Below are 19,688 nucleotides of genomic sequence, written 5' to 3'. Positions count from 1 at the left end.
AAAAAAAATTCATATACCTTATATTATTGCAATTATCATATCTAATTTATAATTACATATCTTACAGCTAATTAGACCCGTGCACCGCACGGGTCGATGTTCTAGTTCTTATGAATATTATTAGTGGATATCCTTATAGGTTATTGGTTCATGTAATTGGCTCATTATGTTTATCTATATATAGATATCATGTATTTTCCTATAAATAGGACTCACATTGTAATATAACATACACCTTGATGAAAATAATATTTTTTCTCTCTTCTCTTATTATCTTCTCTATACTTATATATTATTACTTTTGCTTATATTTCCCGCACACCTTTATTTGAATATCAATTTACTAATAAATTTTTTGATTTTCATAAAAAATATAAACCGACTTGCTTGCTGGGATCAACTAATTTTGCTATCCAAATTTATTCTCCATGGCAGGTATTCAATGTTGTGTCGCTCTTTTTTTTTTACAACGTAAATTGAGTATCTATGGCACACAATTGTTTTTGAAACTCAAATAATGATAATTTTTTTTATGTCCAAATTAGAGTTCAAACCCAAAATCTTAATTAAATTAGAAAAAATTCGTATCATTTCATCTAAGTGCTATTTAATTGTATCACTATTTTTATTATGCTTGTGTACCATTAATTTGACAAATATTGACCCAAGAGGGCAATTAGATGGAATGGTTTGAATTTTTTCTAACTTGATTAAAGTCTTTAGTTTGATCGTTGATTTTGATTTGAGCAATAACGTTAACTTTTTATATTAATTTTGTGTCAACATCTTTTATTTTTATAATAAAAATGAATATATATACACCAATATTTAAGATTATTTAGTAAGAATATTGGGGGTAGCAGGTGTTATATGATATTTTGACCAAAGCTAGTAGAATATATATAGACTTAATCAGTAAAATGATCCTTAAAGACATTTTTGATTTTAGATTGGTCCCTTAAAAAAAAAAAGGTTTGAATAGGTCCCTTAAAGAAGAAAAAAAAGGTCCGAATAAGTCCCTTAAAGATATCCCCGTTAATCAGTTTCCTAAAATGACAAGTAATTTGAAACAGAGGGAGTATATATATAAAAGTTGTAATTCGAACTCCAGACGTTTCACTTATCCACTTTAAAATGAAATTTTTAGCCGGTAAACTACTTGACAAAAAAAAAAGGGTCTAGAAAGAAAATGATAACCAACAATGAATTGGTCCAAGTGGTAAAGATGTTGGTTCCATTAAGCATGTAGTCAGATGTTCAATTCATGGCTCATGCGTATGAAGAAATTTTGGTCGGGAGGGAGAATTCACCTTGTGTGCCCCTCAGGTTTCCCGACAGAAATTAGTCATCGTTAACGACGGTGAAAACTTTGTACCAATTTCATGGTAAAAAAAAAATGACAAGTTATGTCTTATAGCTGAATTTGTGAAAGTATTTAATTCAATAAAAGAAAGAATAATAAGGTGTCCCCGTGAATTTAACTCAATTGACAGAGAAATCGCACTACGTTTGATTTGCTAAAAAACAGGGGACTGGACAGGACAACTTTTGTTGTACTCAGTTTGATTTGAAATTGATTATGAGACTGGACAAATTAGGTAGCAAGAGACAGAACAAAAACAATATTTTTTGTCCATCACTAAACCACGAGACAACTTTTTGTCCACAGTAAAACTATAAAAAATACGAAAATACCCATTTTATTTTTGAATATAAAAATATTATCGTTATATATCTTTCCGGTACAGTATTGTCTTGTCCTATATTATCTTGTTATGTGTTGTACTGTTCTATTCAGTTCTTGCTGTTTTACAAATCAAACGCTACGGACTCCGAACACTTCGTTTATTCATCTTTAAGGTGAATTTTTTAACTACTACTCGGTATTAGACTATTTTAAACAAAAAAAAAACTGATATATCAAGGAAATTGGAAAAAGGATGAAAATTAATGAGGCACAGTTGAGGAATTGTTGTGCGTTCTAGTGGCTGACATTTGATAACATCATCAATACAGTATCATTAAATTTTGTGTGGCAGCTTCCAACCTTCACGATAAAGTCAAAAAATGCAGCCTCATAAGTCAACCAATCAATGAAACCTTACCCCAAGTAAGAGGGACATGCATCTAAGGAGATGTTGAATCCTCTCCTTCTATGTTCTCAAAAAATAGTCTAATAAAATAGATGTTGCATCTAAGGCTTACACAAAAAATATTGAGCAAATCAATAAGAAATATTAAAATAATAAAAGAGATAAAATGTAATAGAGAGAATTAAATATAAGTAATTGAAGGAGAAGTTTCAAGCATAGAATTATGTATGTTTTTGTTCTTAGATAAGATTTTGAGTAAGCACCTCTAACAAGTAATAACAAGCAAATTTAAGAGGGATTTTTTTTTTCTACCTTTTCATGCATGTAAGTAATTAGATCTTTAATCTCAGAGTTTGAGTTTTACATTGAATAAAAAATAAAGTTATAGTCTGTTTTCTAAGAAGTCACTTGGTTGAAAAATCATTCGGCAACTGAGAGGTACTTGATTCAAAACTTAACATAAGAGAAAAGCAGAAAAATGATGTTATAAATTTTAATTTGACTTTAATGCACTTTTGATCCCCCTATTTTGAAAAACTTGAACTTTTGATCCCCCTATTTTAAAAACCAACTTTTTGATCCCCCTATTTTAGTTTTTTCTGAATTTTGGTCCCCCATCTCAATTTGGTCAAAGTTTTGCTTATGTGTCATGCTCATTGATGATGTGGCAGTGTCCATATTTACATATCATATTCCATGTCATTATTATTATTTTTTAAAATCAAATATTATGTTTTAAAAATATTAAAATAATAAAAAATAATTAATTAAATAATTAAAGATAGTAAATTACCCAAATATATAATTAAAAATTACTAAATAACCCAAATATTTAATTAAAAATTAATAAATTACTCAAATATATAATTAAAAATAGTAAATTACTCGAAAATATAATTAAAAATTAATAAATTACCCAAAAAAAAATTGAACAAGTAAATTACCCAAATGTATAATTAAAAATTACTAGATTACCCAGATATTTAATTAAAAATTAATAAATTACACACACACACACATATATATATATATATATATATATATATATATATATATATATATATATATATATATATATATAATTAGAAATCAGTAATAATGTTGTATAATTAGTTATATAATGTCTTAATACTTTTAATAATTACTGATTTTTTTTATAAAATTAATTACTGATTTTTTATTAACTATTTTTTATTATTTTAATATTTGATTTTAAAAAATAATAATAATGACATGGAATATGATATGTAAATATGGACACTGCCACATCATCAATGAGCATGACACATAAGCAAAACTTTGACCAAATTTAGATGGGGACCAAAATTCAGAAAAAACTAAAATAGAGGGATCAAAAAGTTAGCTTTTAAAATAGGGGGATCAAAAGTTCAAGTTTTTCAAAATAGGGGGATCAAAAGTGCATTAAAGCCTTTTAATTTTAATTGAGTCCTATAACTATTAATTTGTGCACTATTATTGTAAATAAATATTTTTTCACTAAAATAATTAAAATCCCAAACCGGATATTATATGTTTGTTAAAAAGATCTGGACACTACATTAGATTAATTATTTAGATTAATTATTGTCTTAAAAAAAAGGATTAATTATTAATTGCACAGACACACGTTTTCTAAAAGGAAAATTCAATTCAAACTATCATTATCATTATTAATTTACGTTCTAATTCTCATCCCATTATTCTGATTATTATATTCTTATAATAAAATACTATTTCATGTCACAGTAGACTTATTTTGAATCGTTTGTCAAATATTCTTTCCAATACTTTTAATAAAATACAATTTTTGGTAGATTTTACTTAATTCATAATTAAACTCTGAATTATCGATTATCTTTTTCAAAAATCAGAAAATTAACACAAAAAAAAAATCAACTCTAAAATACATCCGTTCAAATGATTAATCTATACATTTTTGGTAAACTAAATATATCTTTCGCACACAATTGCATAGACTAATTCTCTCGAGATAAGGATTGACTCCGACCGAGAATCAAACCCAATACCAAATGATTAAAGGATCCAAGTATCTACCACTTATGCCGCATTATATTGATGATTAATTTATACATTTACGCGCACTATAATAATACTTTGATTAAAAATCCAAAAAATGTTCTTTCCTATAAACAAACACACATTCCCATTCCCATCTCACAAATTCTCTCTTTCTTACTACACCAACTTCCCCTGAACCTTCCTTAACCACAACCCCACAAAAAAACACTTTCCCTCTTTCTTATACCCTCTTCTTCCTCTGCATGCACCACAACAACAACACCAACACCAACAATGGGTAATCTCTGTGCTCTTCTCAAACCAAAACAACAACAACCCTTTACATCCAAAAAACAGCGTTACTCAAACGCACCTTCAACAAGTCGCAGAGAGAAGAAAAAGCTAGATGATGCTGTGATTCGAGAACAAGCAATTGCTGCTGCTTTACTATACAAACAACATCAACAGAATCAACAATTTGATCGATCAAGTTCGTTAAGGTATCCAAATGGAGTGTCAAAAAGGAATAATGGTAGTAATTCTTTGCCTCGTAGTTCAAGTTCCAGAGCTAGATCACTTACCGACCCACTTCTTCAACCTCATCAACTTATTAATCAGGTAGTTTGAAATGGTTAAAATTATTATTTTTTTTAATTGGGTTGTTGAGAAATTTTATAAAAATTTGATCTTTTTATATGGGTTGGTTGATTTTGTTGTTTTATGTTAGTTTTGAAAATTTGTTGATTTGGTCAATTTTGGAGTTAGTTTTTTTTTTTTTTGTTGAAGAAATTGAAAGTTTCTAAATTGAGGCTTTGTTGAAGCCATGATCCTAAAATAATTACTTGATGAAGTTTATTTGTGTTGGAAAATGTGAGTGATTTGTATATATTGACTATGAATGAACTAAATGATTGATGTATATGAGAGATGATGATATACTTAATGTCTTAAGGTTTTGAGGGGAGTTGTGGATTTTGATCAATTGGCTGTTGTTGATTCTGACCCTCTCTCAGACTCCCCAACAAGTGGTATTAGAGGTTTGGTTGGCTTGGTGGGGGAGCGAGAGTGGATCCGAGTGAAATGGATCATAGCATCAAAAGTTTTCTCTGCGGCGGAGATTTTTGTTTTTTGACTGTTAGTTTGGTTTTTTTAAGAAATTGAGTAATTCCGAATTGAGGCCTTTGCTGAAGCTATAGCCTTAAAAATGATTACTTGATGAGGTTTATAGGATGTTGTACTTTCTTAGGCCTAAAGTTGGTGATGAAATTCTAGAAGGGATTGGTATGTTAATGACACATGATCAGGTTTCTTAGACTTCTAAAATCAGTAAAGTGGCCGCAATTAAAATAATCTATTTGATTTATATCCATTACTTCTGTTATTAGTTTAATGAGCCAGAACATTGTCGTGAAATAAAGTAAAATGTATTACATTGTCGACAAATCACAGCCAAAAAATGTTTCTTAAAAAATGTTTTTAATGGATCTGTCGATAATGATTGATTGACTATGTAAAAAATCTGTATGCCAACAGTGTTATGGTTGATTTGGGTTATTATGTTTTTGTTGAAAATTTGTTGATTCCGTCAATTTTGGAGTTATGGAGATTTTCTTCTTCTATTTATCAGTTTTATTTAAAAAAAAAATGAAATTTTTTAAACTGATGCTTTTGTTTTTGTTGAAAATTTGTTGATTCGGTCAATTTTGGAGTTATGGAGATATATTTTTTTCTATTTATCAGTTTTATTTAACAAAAAATGAAATTTTTTAAATTGATGCTTTTGTTGGAGCTATGGCTTTAAAATATTTACTTGATGAGGTTTATAGGATGATTTACTTTCTTAGACCTAAAGTAGGTGATGAAATTCTATAGATGAGATTGGTATTATGACACATAACCAGGTTCCTTAGACTTGTAAAATCAGAAAAGTGCCGGCAAATAAAATAATCTGTTTGATTTAATGGTTTATGTCCATTATTTCTGTTATTAGTTCAATGAATCAGAACATTGTCGTGAAATAAAGTAACTTGTTTGATTTGTATCCATTAATGTTAGAGTATAATTTTGATAAGTTATCTGCATAAAAAGTTTTACAGTGTATATGAATTAAATCCTTAATGTTTACCAGTTGAAGAGGGAATTCTACGGGCGTGTGTTAAAGCCGTATAGGTGGCATTTTATATTCTTAAATTAGAAGTATTTTTTATAACAATGTGTTCAAGTATTGAGTAGTTTGAATGCTTTTGAAGAAACTGAGATTTGACCTTTTGAAGTGTTTTTTACTAGTAGTTAAGTTTAACTTTGAAGGTAACCTTGTTTTTGCCTCTTTATTGTTACAATAGAGATGTCGAGGTTTCTAAAATGACATTGTAACTTAGATGGAGTTCAGTACTTCTCATCTGGTTTGATGCTGTAAATAAATGAAGTGTCATTTTCTTAATAAACATAATTTTTTTCTTAAAATATTTTTTGATTCTGGTATGGTGTCGCATAAAGCAGGAATCCATTTATGGTATGTTATTTATTATTTTCTAACTATAACACTGTCGTCTGTATGTGACACACATCGACACTTGTAATAATTTGAGAAAATAAATAATTGAATGTAACCACATGTGTCAGTGTCGGACACCAGACACATCTTCAATTTAAAGTGTCGGTGCTACATAGGGTGGTATTTTCTGTATATTATTAGTTTTCCATGTCATCTTTGTTGCTGTATTTTCTTTAGCTTACACATGCAAGTTTTCAATTTGACAGGGTATAAAGGTTGACGATCTTGAAACCAATCATTTTGTTCTTGTTCATGGAGGTGGCTTCGGGGCCTGGTGTTGGTACAAAACTATTGCACTTCTTGAAGAAAGTGGTTATAAAGTATCTGCTATAGATTTAACTGGTTCTGGAGTTCATTCATTTGATACAAACAACATTACAAGCTTGTCGCAATACGTAACGCCTCTTACTGACTTCCTTGAAAAATTTCCTGAAGGCAAAAAGGTACTTATTGTTTTATTCTATCTTTAATATATACATGTCAACATTTTTTACACTAAAAAAAAAGCATGAAGTCATGCACTCAATAGATCAGCTCTGTTGGATCAAAATCAGATGGTTCATGTTTCAACTTTACGAAATCTGATTCAAAATACCAACTTGGAACATAAGTGATATTGATCAAACGGTGGCGAGTGCTTGACTGCGGCATCTGCGTCATTCTTTGACCTCAATGTCATCACAACCACCGACGTTGAGAAAAATCCATAACATAACCAAATGTCATCACAAACACCGACGTTAATTGGTATTACGAAATCCATGTTTGAGAGAGTAGCTATCTACAGAATATTTCGTCTATTTAGTTCTGACTTTATATCTGCTTATTTTGAAGGTGATCTTGGTTGGACATGATTTTGGTGGGGCATGTATATCATATGCAATGGAGTTGTTTCCGCTTAAGATTTCAAAGGCCGTCTTTATAGCTGCCGCAATGCCGACTAATGGACAAAGTACTCTCGACATCATTTCACAACAGGTGTTTCATCTCATGCTAGCTTAATTTTCACTTGTTCCGTGATCAAACTTGGATAAGCTCTACCAAAATTAACGCAGAGCTTGATCTGCTAGTGTTTTACAATTTCTACTGGTCGTGTGAAATGCACTTACATTTTATATAAATGAATAAATCTTCTAACTGTTCATTGATGATATGATTGTAATTATCTGTTGCAGGCCAGTTCAAATGATCTCATGCCAAAGGCTCAGAATTTTTTGTATGCTAATGGAAATGATCGCCCTCCCACTGCTTTTGATCTGGACAAATCATTGTTAAGAGATTTGTTATTCAACCAAAGTCCTACCAAAGTAAGTAGTAGTATACGTCAAAAGACTCAACATTTTATTTGTAAAATAAAAAAACTTCGAATTTTTTAACCTTTATTTATTTCAATTAAAATTTGACGAATAACTATATAGGTGTAAACCATTTAATTAGTTCCGAGACATATTGTAGACTATACTGCTCTTAAAAGTGAAGTTTTGACTCATGAAAAGTGAATTTTTGCTACTAGTCGAATAACTAGTACAAGAAACTGGTTTTTCAGTGCTTCACAATTTTCATATTGATAGTTGTCAAATTTATCTGTTGAACTCTAGTAGTTTAACAACAATAACAGCAAAAGCCTTTCTCACTGTGCAAAGAAACGTAACTGTTTGATGATAATGAGATTCGAAATTTGAACTTACACGACTGTGTAAATTACCTAAGACAAACTCCTCCTCACTAGCCCAATCTTATCAAATGTTTTGGTAATTTAAGTTAGAGTAAACAAGCAAAATGGTCATTGAAATTGTAAGCATCGGTCAAAATAGTCTCATTTTTGTAATCGGCATTAAGAAATGACACATGCAACATGGTCCATGAAGATATAGTATACTCACTCTAGCTTTAGGGGCTGCATTTGTAAATATACTGATTATCAAATAATGCATTAATGTGATTAGGAATCTATACATTTGATTGTTTCTACCCTCTCTTTCAATTTCTCCTGACCCTCTTTGTTTGTTCATTGTTCTCTAAATACAGGATGTTGCATTAGCATCTGTCTCGATGAGGTCAGTACCATTCGCACCAGTTTTAGAGAAACTTTCCCTTTCAGACCCGAAATACGGAACTGTTAGGCGGTTTTATATAAAAACACTCGAAGACAATGCCATACCTACTACACTCCAAGAAAACATGATAAATGCAAGCCCTCCGGAGAAGGTTTTCCAACTGAAGGGTGCTGATCATTCTCCTTTCTTCTCAAAGCCTCAAGCTCTGCATAAGTTGTTGGTAGAAATCTCAACAATCCTTTGAGAACATTCATTACCTAAATTGTTTGTGAAGCCTCACTCATGCAGCTAAAGCTTCACCAACATGAAACTCTAATGTACAGTTTTTTTTATCATGAAAGAGAGTATTGTGTGCAAGTTAGAAGGTTCCTTCTTCCTCTTTTTTGGAGTTAAAACCAGGAAAACTAGCTTGTACAACCTTAGCACCAATACTTCAGATTGAAGACATGTTTGATGTCTGACATATGTCGGTGTTTGACGTACAAACACACGTGGTTGGTTAATTCAATTATTTATATTTTTTTGAAATGATTATCAATGTCAATAGGACAATATTAGTGTCGTTTCTGGTGTTTGTGTCAAGTGTTTCATAGTCTTCAACTCATAAACATGTATTACTTGCAACATAAAAACCTTGTTATATTGCTAGTGTTACTTGTTAGAAATACCAAGGTTTGATTTTTTTTGTTTTTCACCACCAGTATCCGGTCCACTTGACCGCCTAATCTGGTTCGTTCGGGGTCAGTTCTGACATGAAGTGGTTCTAGCCTCCTCCCGATTGCAGTTGCGTGAGATCGAATCGTGATCCTCCCTACCAAGTCCAGCACCAATCACCACCAGACCGACTAACGATCGGTAAGATTTGATGTTTTAACTTGCAAGTGACCCTAATTGGCAATTAGAGAATAATTGGGAGTAATGTAAAAAAATAACAATGCTGATTTTGGAACGTAGAAGATCAAATTAAAAAAATTAAAAGACTAAAATATTAGTTGAAATTACGTTAAGAAACTTAGAAACTACAAGATCAATTTTGTCCATTTTTTTTTAGAACTAAAATAAATCTTCACTCATAAATTTAGTTCTTAAAACTGGTAATTTTCGATCCACATATACCATATCGTGAATTGGGTAGACGAAGACTTGTGAAGACTTCACCAAGTCTTTGATGATAAAATAATTCCACTACGATAAATTAAAAAATGGTGTCACCACACAATCTGCCAAAAACTACAAATTGACTATTTTGTCACTAAGCCATAGCTATATAGCTGTTAACTAGTTTATAGTTTGAAAAAGTCTCTCATACCATATTTTGGAAAAAAAAATAGATATGACTTACAGGCCTAACTTACATGAGAATTCAAGATATGATCAAACAATGCCTTTCATGCGGTGCTGAAATAGTTTCGTATTGATATTATATCGTTTACACTATACTTATAAAAACACGGGTTTTCATAATAATTGCTAAATATAAACTTTGAGGTTTTGACATGAATATGATCGTGGTCTTGGATTCGGAATCTCCGAGAAAGGATGTTCTTGACTACTTGGCCATGCTGAGAGTGTACTCTCCTTGTAGGTGTGGGATCTTACGAAATGCAAATCACTTTCTTCATCACTCATAAACTGCGAGAATTGTGGTCCTTTCATATATCTTCCCTCTTTTTCGGCCTTACCAAATTGGCTACCTTCTTCGCTCACCACCAATTGCAACGCAAACTCTAAATCCCCAACCACTTGACTCATTGTGGGACGTTGAGTCCCATCGTCATGCAAACAACTCAAAGCCAACTTGCAATAACATTTCAAACACTCACCTGTGATAGAATCCCTAAGGAATGGATCAACTATTTGTTCAATCGCAACACCTTCGTCATAGCATTTTTGAAACCAACAAACTAGACTAGCTGTCTTCTTATCCAAATCGCGAACCAAAGGTGGCCTAGCACACAATACCTCAAGAAGAACAACACCGAAGGAGTACACATCAGATTTCAATGTAAGCCTTTGGAACATATAGTACTCGGGATCTAAATACCCAAGGCTCCCCTTCACCATTGTGCTGACATGGGTTGTCGATATCCCCGTGGGTCCCACTTTGGATAATCCGAAGTCGGAAACCTTAGCCACCCATTTCTCATCCAACAATATGTTGGTGCTCTTCACGTCACGATGTATTATTTTGTGTTTCACTTCTGCATGAAGATAATGTAGCCCTTTCGCTGCACCCAATAGAATCTCAAGCCTTTGCTTCCATGGTAAGGGATGGTTATTGGAACCATAGAGATACTCACAGAGAGTACCGTGTTGCATGAACTCATAAACAAGAATCATCTCTGTGTCGTCGTTGCAATAACCGACGAGGGATACCAAGTGAACGTGGCGAAGTTGAGAGAGCAACTCAATCTCGTTCATGAACTCGTTGGCTCCTTGTTGAGAGCCTGATTTGAGGCGTTTTATCGCAACGGGTGTGGATCCATCGATGCAACCTTTGTATACGTTGCCAAACCCTCCAACACCAATGATGAAAACATCATCGAAGTTGTTCGTTGCTGCTCTGATCTCTGTAATTGTAAAGTAGCGGCATAAATGTGGTGGCAAAGATAACGACCCTTCATTTTTCGTCTTAGAGTTATCTTCCCTTTCACCGTGAAACCTTCTCCACAGCCAAGAAACTGTTTTACCGACAACAATTACTAGCACGAGGCCTAAAAATGGAATCACAACTAAGATAGCTATGGTGATCTTATTTTTTTTTATGGATTGGGTTGAAACTACTTGATGCGGGAGAGGTAGAGCAATGGATTTTGGGTTTGGTCCTGCGAGATTTTTATTTTTGCCACTTATTTTTAGAATCTCGATTCCATTCAATAGGACATCACGAAAATATCTTTTGTTGTTGATATTTGCTGGTAATAGTTGTAGCTTGATTGAAAGATTGACTCTTTCAATTTTAGAGCTACCTTCCTGAGAGTACATAGTCACAACATAATCCTTGTGAACAGGAACCAAACGAGCACCACTCCACATAATCACATCAGCGTATTCCTCAGCCAAAGTGTTGTCTATGAAAATCTGAAAGACTCTATCACCCACTTGCTTTATTTCTTGCTCAAACTCACAAAAATATAACCTTACCATATAGGTAAAAGAAGAATCAACTTCAAAATTCCAAGTTACATTATAATTATCTTTCGCATCCAATCCATAAGTTCTTGCAGTTAAGTATACAAGTTCTGGTGCAGTGTAATTTGGAATGGTATTTTCTAAATAGTTTAGCTGATCTCCATAATCATTTTGTACACTATATGGATATTGTTTCTCCAAATAAAGAGGATAATCATTATCCCAATTACGAAACATACCTGTATCATTGCTTGGTGGAACTTGAATATCACCAACATTGACTCTATAAACCATCTCCAAAGCTTTATCTTTTTGAATTTTGTAATCTGTGGTGCCTGTGTCAACTGATCTTATATTATAATTCAAGTCATCAAGGTCTGAGTAATAGAGAAAAGAAGGCATAGACACAATTTCAATTCCGTTAATGAAAGCATAATAACGATTGGATTCGTCTATGCTGTAGGGAATGAAAGTTATGTTTAGCAGATTCTCATTTGGTTTGATTTGAATGCAATATTCTTTGATGATTGTTTCCCCATTATCATCATGATGAAGCCAAAGTGAAGCGTTGAAGTTTTTAAGAAGGGTAAGGTTGTTGTTTACTTTGACAGAGAAAATTGCATTGGAGGGATCAAAGTTTTGGTATGAAGTTGGGTAAAAATGAAGGCGAAGAAAAACAGTGGAATTATTAGTAATGTTGATAGGAATAGAGTATGTGAAATTTGAGAAAAAGAAACGTGCGGTTGTGTATGGAACTTTGGTAATGTTAAGGGGATTGTATATGGGCTTTTGGTCAATATAAGTAATGGGATCGAAGTTATCACCAACCCAAGTGCGATTATCAGATGCAGTAGCGTTTTTTGAGGAGCCACAATTAATGGCTAAATTGTAATCAGGGTTGTATGAGTTAGTAACTAGAGGGTACAATAGTAAAATGAGAGATAGTAGGGTGATTTTAGTGTGCAATTTGTTGTTCATTAACGAGTTTGCCATAGTTGTGAGTTGTGTGAGAAGGAGTGAAGAATGGGATGGTATAATGAGAAGGAGAGAAAATTCTATGAAACAGTACTAGAGACTAGTCATGAAATCGACCTTGAAATGGTCAAAATATCTCTTTGGTCAAAATATCAATGACAGTAAAGAGATTGGTTTTATCGCCAACCCAAGTTCGATTATCTAAGGCAGGAGTGTTTTTTGAGGAGCCACAGTTGATGGCTAAATTGTAATCAGGGTTGTATATGTTAGCAGCAACTAGTACTTTGAAACAGTGTTTTAAAAACTGGACTGGTCATCGAACCGGCGAGGGTATTGGGTCACTGGTTCATTGGTCGAACCACTAGATCACTGGTCGAACCGCATGACAAACCGGATTAAACCGAATTAAACCGATGGAATGAACCGATCTCCATAATAAAATTATATAGTTATTAAACCGGTCGAATCGTAAAATTTAGTTGAATAAATTGGTCTCTATAACAAAATTAACAACCAAGTTAGTAAGAAATGTGTTTTTAATTATAATATATTACTATTACTATTGCTATAAATTAAAATGAAGTTAAAAATATTTAAAATAAGGGAATTTTTTTTATCGAAAAATGTTGTTTAAGAAATTGGAGTTTGAGTTTAAGAGGAAAAAAAAAAGGTAAAAGTTTATATAATAAATTCATATCTCAATTTAGATACAATTGGAGTATATGTATTATAATAATTCATAATAAAAATTACTATTTACCACACACAGCTGTCTACCACTTTATTAGGAGTATTTGTTTTTTTTTTTCCACGTCAAATATTTACCTTCCATTTATACTTTTTCGTTTGAGACCCTAGTTTCAATCTCTCTCTCTCTGGTTTTCTTTCAAATGTATGTTGTCATGTTCTTTGTATTTTTATTCTCCTCTCAGCTAAACATCAAAGCAGGCAAAAACATCATGATTAAACTGATCTATTGGCTTCCTTCGTCCTGCTATTTCCTAATCTTCTTCTCTTTCTAAAAATCTCAATGTTAAATCTGGACTTCTTTGTTGATACTTTTTTGTATAATGAATTTGTTAGATCTGGATCTGGAATTGTTTATTGATACTTTTATGTATAATGAATTTGTTAGATCTGGATTTGGACTTGTTTGTTGATGTTTCTGTTCGTCCGATGAAGAGGAAAAAAAAAAAAACAGTCAAGTAGTCAACCCGCCGGTTTTCAAAACCGCCGGTTCGTCGGTTTTTCCGATTTTTTCCGGTTTACACCAGTTCAATTGCATACCCGGTCCAGATGTCGAACCAGACCGATATACCTCCGGTTTACGGTCCGACCGGTCCGACCGACCGGTCCGGTTTTTAAAACACTGCTTTGAAATCGACTAGTCTTTAGTCAGGAAAAAAAACACACTACAGACTAGTGTTGAAATCGACTAGTACTTTGAAATGGTCAAAATATCACTATGGAATCATTTAGGATCATATAATTGTGGGGAGGAAAACACTCATATATGTTGGATATCTTTTTCGTAAAAAAAATTAATACAGTCTTTTTAAAAAAATAATAAACCATAAATTGCCACAATGAGACAATTATTTATTTGAAGAAAATATGTACCCATCGTGCCATGACAGAAGCCATCATGCCATGATTAATGTTTGTGAGACATCGTGCCACGATGGAAAAACCCAAGTCCAAGAAAAAAGCTATAAATAGAGTCTTTCTCTACCACAATTATTCCTTCAGAAATTCGGAGAAATACAAACCTCTTAAGGAGCAAAGGAGGAGAAATAAGGAAGACAATGAGCTCTCAAGGGAAGGCACACTCCCACCATTGGGAGGGTAACTTCCTTCGCAAGGCAACAAGGTTACTTTGTATGCATAATTTTACTCTTTTGTTTTAATTATACCTATGAGTAGCTAAACATCTAATGTTAGGTCGAGTAGATGAACTCATCTATGAATGTTTGATTTGTGTAATTTGGTTTGAAAAAGATTATATTACTTACGGTTAATTCTATTATTTCTAATTTCTAATTTTATTATCATGTTTTACATTATAATTTATAAGTAGACGTATCTATGAATTGCTCATAAGAATTAAGTGTCGTCCTAACAGAGCCCTAAGGTTGAAACCGAAATAGTTAGTATTGCCTGTATGGGGAACAGTAGCTCAAGCACCCCACAACATGATGGCAATAGGATTAACATTCACACAAATAATTAATGCATAGATGAATTCTTGCTAGTCTTAGTACTCGTGTTTCAATTGTATAGGGTGATTTTAGTACTCGAAAGCACATTTCACTATTAAAGAGGTAATCCGCTAACTTAATATAAATAATTGCAAGTGATATAACCTCAATTACCAAGCAGGAGTAGGGGAAGGATTCTAAAGCGCCTAACCTATCTTTTTCTTCTATTTTAACCTATCTTTCTTCAAATCTATCTTTTACTACAAAGCGAATGCAATATCTTTACGTGTTAATTCCTAAACGAAACTAGTTATCTTTGCATGATTCCTATGGAGACGAACTCATTCAAGTAAAAACTTATTATTCGACGATACACTGATGCACTTGTCAAGGACTAGTCAGGATCAAAACCACATTATTAGTGTTCCAATTCCATGATTACATTCATTTATCTTTTCTTATTTTCATATAGACTTAATTTGCCCTTTTACTTTGATTATAATTTAAGATGGATTGGTTTTTCTTCCCATTAACATCTTATTTTATGATTTGGAAATTTTGAGAATTTCTTTGATGCTTTTGAACATTAAATTGTTGTCTATGAAAGGTTATGAAATATTGGTTTTTTATGCAATTCTATTTAATTGGGTTTGGTTGCAATTTTGGCTGCATTCATACCTAGTGTGGAAAGCTACTCTCTCTCTCTCTCTCTCTCTCTCTCTCTATATATATATATATATATATATATATATATATATATATATATATATATATATATATATATATGTGTGTGTGTTTTACTTGAAGAAAAATAATTTCGATTTAACCTGGGCTATAAATTGAGGTTGCTAGGATCCAATTTAAAAAATAAACTTTTCAATTTGACCATTAACATATTTATAAAGTTTTTTTTTATATTAAAACTTATTAAATCGGCTGAATATAAATCAAACGCACAACCAATTCAAAATGTCTTTTTTAACTGATCAAAATTGTGTTTTTTTCGCACCAGTGTTCTTATAAAACTGACTTGTAAACTATGAATATCATTTTTTCTAAACTTCAAGTATCAATTTATTTGACATTATATTTCTTTTAAATCCGAGATTTAGGTTTTTCATCCTACTTCTTCCTTCCCCACTTCATCTCGTATGTAACAACAAATTAAAAAGAATGAAATTACAAACTATAATTAATTGGCTTGTTATATAGTTATATTTTGTAAAACATACATTTGGAAACTTTAGAATGTAGGATCAACTATCTATCGAGCTCTTGGATTACCATTCTCGGAAAAAATCGTAGCAGAAAACAGCGGTTGGTCTTCAGTAGTGGCTGAAATGGAACTTACCTTGCTGGTATGGGACTCATCATAATCATCACCACTACTTGTGAATTGCGAGTCACTCGCGTCATCAATCGTAAATTCCGACAACTTTACCCTCTGCTCACTTTTTTCCTTGATTTCACCAAACTTACTATCCTCCTCACTCATATTCAGCTGCAATGCAAACTCTAAAGCTCCAACCACATCACTCATCGACAATCGTTGATTTCCATCCTCGTGCAAACAACTCAACACCATTTGACAATAACACTTGAAACATTCATCTGTAATAGAATCTTTTATGAACGGGTCCACCATCTCTTCAATTACCACACCTTCATTGTAACATCTTTGGAACCAAACAGCCAAACTCGCTTTTTTCTTATCCAAAGAACGAATCAAAGGAGGTCTTGCACACAACACTTCAAGAAGCACCACACCGAAAGAGTACACGTCAGACTTTAGAGTCAACCGTTGTCGCATGTAGTATTCTGGATCCAAATACCCGAGACTACCCTTCACAATTGTAGTGATATGGGTCATCGACATTCCAGACGGTCCCATTTTTGATAACCCAAAATCAGAAACCTTAGCCACCCATTTTTCATCCAACAATATGTTGGTACTCTTCACATCGCGATGTATGATGTTGTGCTTCGCACCTGCATGAAGATAATGCAACCCCCTTGCTGCACCCAACAGAATCTCGAGTCTCTGCTTCCAGGTAAGAGGTTCATTATCTGAACCATAGAGATATTCAGTGAGAGTGCCACGTTGCATGAAATCGTAAACGAGAATCATCTCTGCACCTTCGTTGCAATATCCAATGAGGGAAACTAAGTGAATATGACGAAGTTGAGAGAGCAACTCGATTTCATTCATGAACTCATTTACACCTTGTTGAGAACCTGGTTTAAGACGTTTTATCGCAACAGGTGTAACACCATCAATGTAACCTTTGTACACGTTCCCGAACCCTCCAACCCCGATGATAAAAATATCATCAAAGTTGTTTGTAGCAGCTTTTATCTCCGCTATTGTAAAATAGCGACACAAATGGGATGGTAAAGACGACGAACCTTCTTTCTTTTTCTTCCATGATATATCTTCCATTTCAACTAGAGATTTAGATCTTTTTCTCCTTTGAACAATTTTTTTAATTCCGATAACATATGCTAGCATGAGGCATGTAACCGCAACCACAACAAGGATAATTATGGTTGACATCTTGAATTGTTTATTGGGTGAATGTGAATCTATTTCTTTGGAAGACAAATTAATCGGTTTTGGATTCGACCCAAAGAGATTATTATTTTTATCATTTATTTTGAAAATCTCTATTCCATTCAATAAGACATCACTGTATAGTGTGTACTCAGCTGGTAATCGTTGAAGCTTGATTGAAAGATTAACTCTTTCAATTTGAGAGATTCCTTCTTGAGAGTACATAGGCACGGCATAATCCTTATGAACAGGAACCCTGTTATCACCACTCCACCTAATCACATCAGCAAATTCCTCAGCCAAAGTGTTAGCTATGAAAATCCGAAAGACTCTATCACGTTGATTTTTTATAGCCATATCAAACTCACAAAAATGTAACCTTACAGTGTAAGTAAAAGCATTATCAACTTCAAAATTCCAAGTTACATTATAATCCTCTGTCACATTCATTCCATAACTTCTTGCAGTAAAGTATACAGCTTCTGGTGCAGTGTAATTTGGAATGGTATTGTTTACAAAGTTGAGATGATCTCCAAAATCAACTGGGTCACTTAGTGGATATTCTTTCTCCAAGTAAAGAGGAAAATCATTTTTCCAATCACGAAACATACCTGTATCATTACTTGGTGGAACTTGATTATCACCAACATTCACTCTATAAACCATCTCCAAAGCTTTGTCGTTTTGAATTTTGTAATCTGTGGTGTCTGTGTCAACTGATCTTATCTGATAATTCAAGTCAGAAAGGTCTGAGTAATAGAGAAAAGGTGGCATGGACACAACTTCGATTCCGTTAATGAAAGCATAATAAACATTTGATTGGTTTATGTTGCTTGGAATGAAAGTTATGTTTAGCAAATTCTCATTTGGTTTGATTTGGATGCAATATTCTTTCGTGATTCTGTCCTCATCATTGCGAATCCAAAGTGAAGGGTTGAAGTTTTCAAGAAGGGTAAGGTTGTTGTTTACTACAACAGAAAAAATTGCATTGGAGGGTTCAAAGGCTTGATAAGTTGTTGGGTGAAAATGAAGGCGAAGAAAAACAGGGGAAGTAGTGATGCTAGAAATTGAGTATGTGAAATTTGAGAGAGAGACACGTGCCATTGTGAATGGAATTTGGATATTTGAAAGGGAATTTGGAGGTAATTTAAGAGATGGGTTTGTGGTTTTTGGTTCAATGAAAGTAAAGAGATTGGAGTTATGAATATCATCATCACCAATCCAAATTCGATTGTCTAAGGCAGTAGTGTTTGTTGAGGAGCCACAAGTGACGGCTAAATTGTAAATAGGGTTGTATGAGTTAGCAACTAGAGGGACAAGTAACCAAATGAAAGATAGTATGGTGAGTTTAGTGAGAAAGTTTTTGTTTATCGAGGTTGCCATAGTTGAGTGAGAAAAGAGTGTGAAGAACGGGATAGTATAAGTTGCATATTTATATATTGTTTAAAAGGAGAAAACAAATTATCAAAAAAGATAGAGGGAAAATTTCTTTGACGGAAAATAGTAGACTCCAGATTACTAAAGAAATTTCTTTGACATGGTCAGGATGTGATGGATAGTTCATCTGGTTAAATTAATTGAACTAAGGTTAAAGAGTTGGAGGTTTAGGGTTCAAGTCCTGACAAAAGAAAAAAAAATTAATACTACCTCTATTTATAATTATAAGGGTCTGTTTGACCACTACACGTTGCCTAAAAAAATACGGTCAAAACAAAGTAAATGAATAGTATATTTTTGTCAAAATAGGATCTTATAATTGGTGACGGAGGTAGTATAATATTGTAATATACTAAAAATTTGCTTATTAAAAAATAAAACTACTTTGAAATGGTCAAAATATCTCCTTGAGAATCATTGTGGATCACAAAATAGTGGAGAGAGTACGGGCGGCTCTTGTTGGCCCAATTTTCTGTTGAGAATCCAATGAGTGTTTAATAAAATTTGGTATTGTTTCAAACAATAAAAATTAATAAAAGATATTAAGGAAAAAAAAATTGCATACGTACACCGTCAATCTTATATAGATTTTTTTTCTTAATCAAACAAGCTTAATGCATTTATTAACCAACAAAGTTGTAATATAAAAAGGAATAACATGAAAATAATGGC

At 32.8% G+C, this 19,688-nt stretch overlaps 3 protein-coding genes across 3 annotated transcripts; 1 reads left to right on the top strand and 2 right to left on the bottom strand.

Annotated features, from left to right (window-relative positions):
- The first annotated feature begins 4,232 nt into the window (after positions 1 to 4,232).
- On the top strand, positions 4,233 to 9,417 carry LOC123888482 (putative methylesterase 11, chloroplastic). The gene is made up of 5 exons (XM_045937544.1): positions 4,233 to 4,730; positions 6,873 to 7,109; positions 7,501 to 7,644; positions 7,842 to 7,973; positions 8,695 to 9,417. Exons 1-5 carry the CDS (start codon positions 4,407 to 4,409, stop codon positions 8,965 to 8,967), a joined length of 1,110 nt encoding a protein of 369 aa, XP_045793500.1. The 5' UTR covers positions 4,233 to 4,406; the 3' UTR covers positions 8,968 to 9,417.
- Positions 9,418 to 9,810: 393 nt separating this feature from the next.
- On the bottom strand, positions 9,811 to 13,128 carry LOC123888481 (receptor-like protein kinase FERONIA). The gene has a single exon (XM_045937543.1). The coding sequence runs from the start codon at positions 12,846 to 12,848 to the stop codon at positions 10,194 to 10,196; it is 2,655 nt and encodes an 884-aa protein (XP_045793499.1). The 5' UTR covers positions 12,849 to 13,128; the 3' UTR covers positions 9,811 to 10,193.
- Positions 13,129 to 16,077: 2,949 nt separating this feature from the next.
- On the bottom strand, positions 16,078 to 19,065 carry LOC123888480 (receptor-like protein kinase FERONIA). Its single transcript, XM_045937541.1, has one exon. It carries the CDS (start codon positions 18,960 to 18,962, stop codon positions 16,293 to 16,295), a length of 2,670 nt encoding a protein of 889 aa, XP_045793497.1. The 5' UTR covers positions 18,963 to 19,065; the 3' UTR covers positions 16,078 to 16,292.
- Positions 19,066 to 19,688: the final 623 nt, after the last annotated feature.

This window comes from Trifolium pratense, linkage group LG6 (genome assembly GCF_020283565.1).
Source record: "Trifolium pratense cultivar HEN17-A07 linkage group LG6, ARS_RC_1.1, whole genome shotgun sequence".
NCBI lineage: Eukaryota > Viridiplantae > Streptophyta > Magnoliopsida > Fabales > Fabaceae > Trifolium > Trifolium pratense.
The sequence above is the reverse complement of the archived record's forward strand: the minus strand, read 5'-3'. Positions and strand labels throughout refer to the sequence as shown.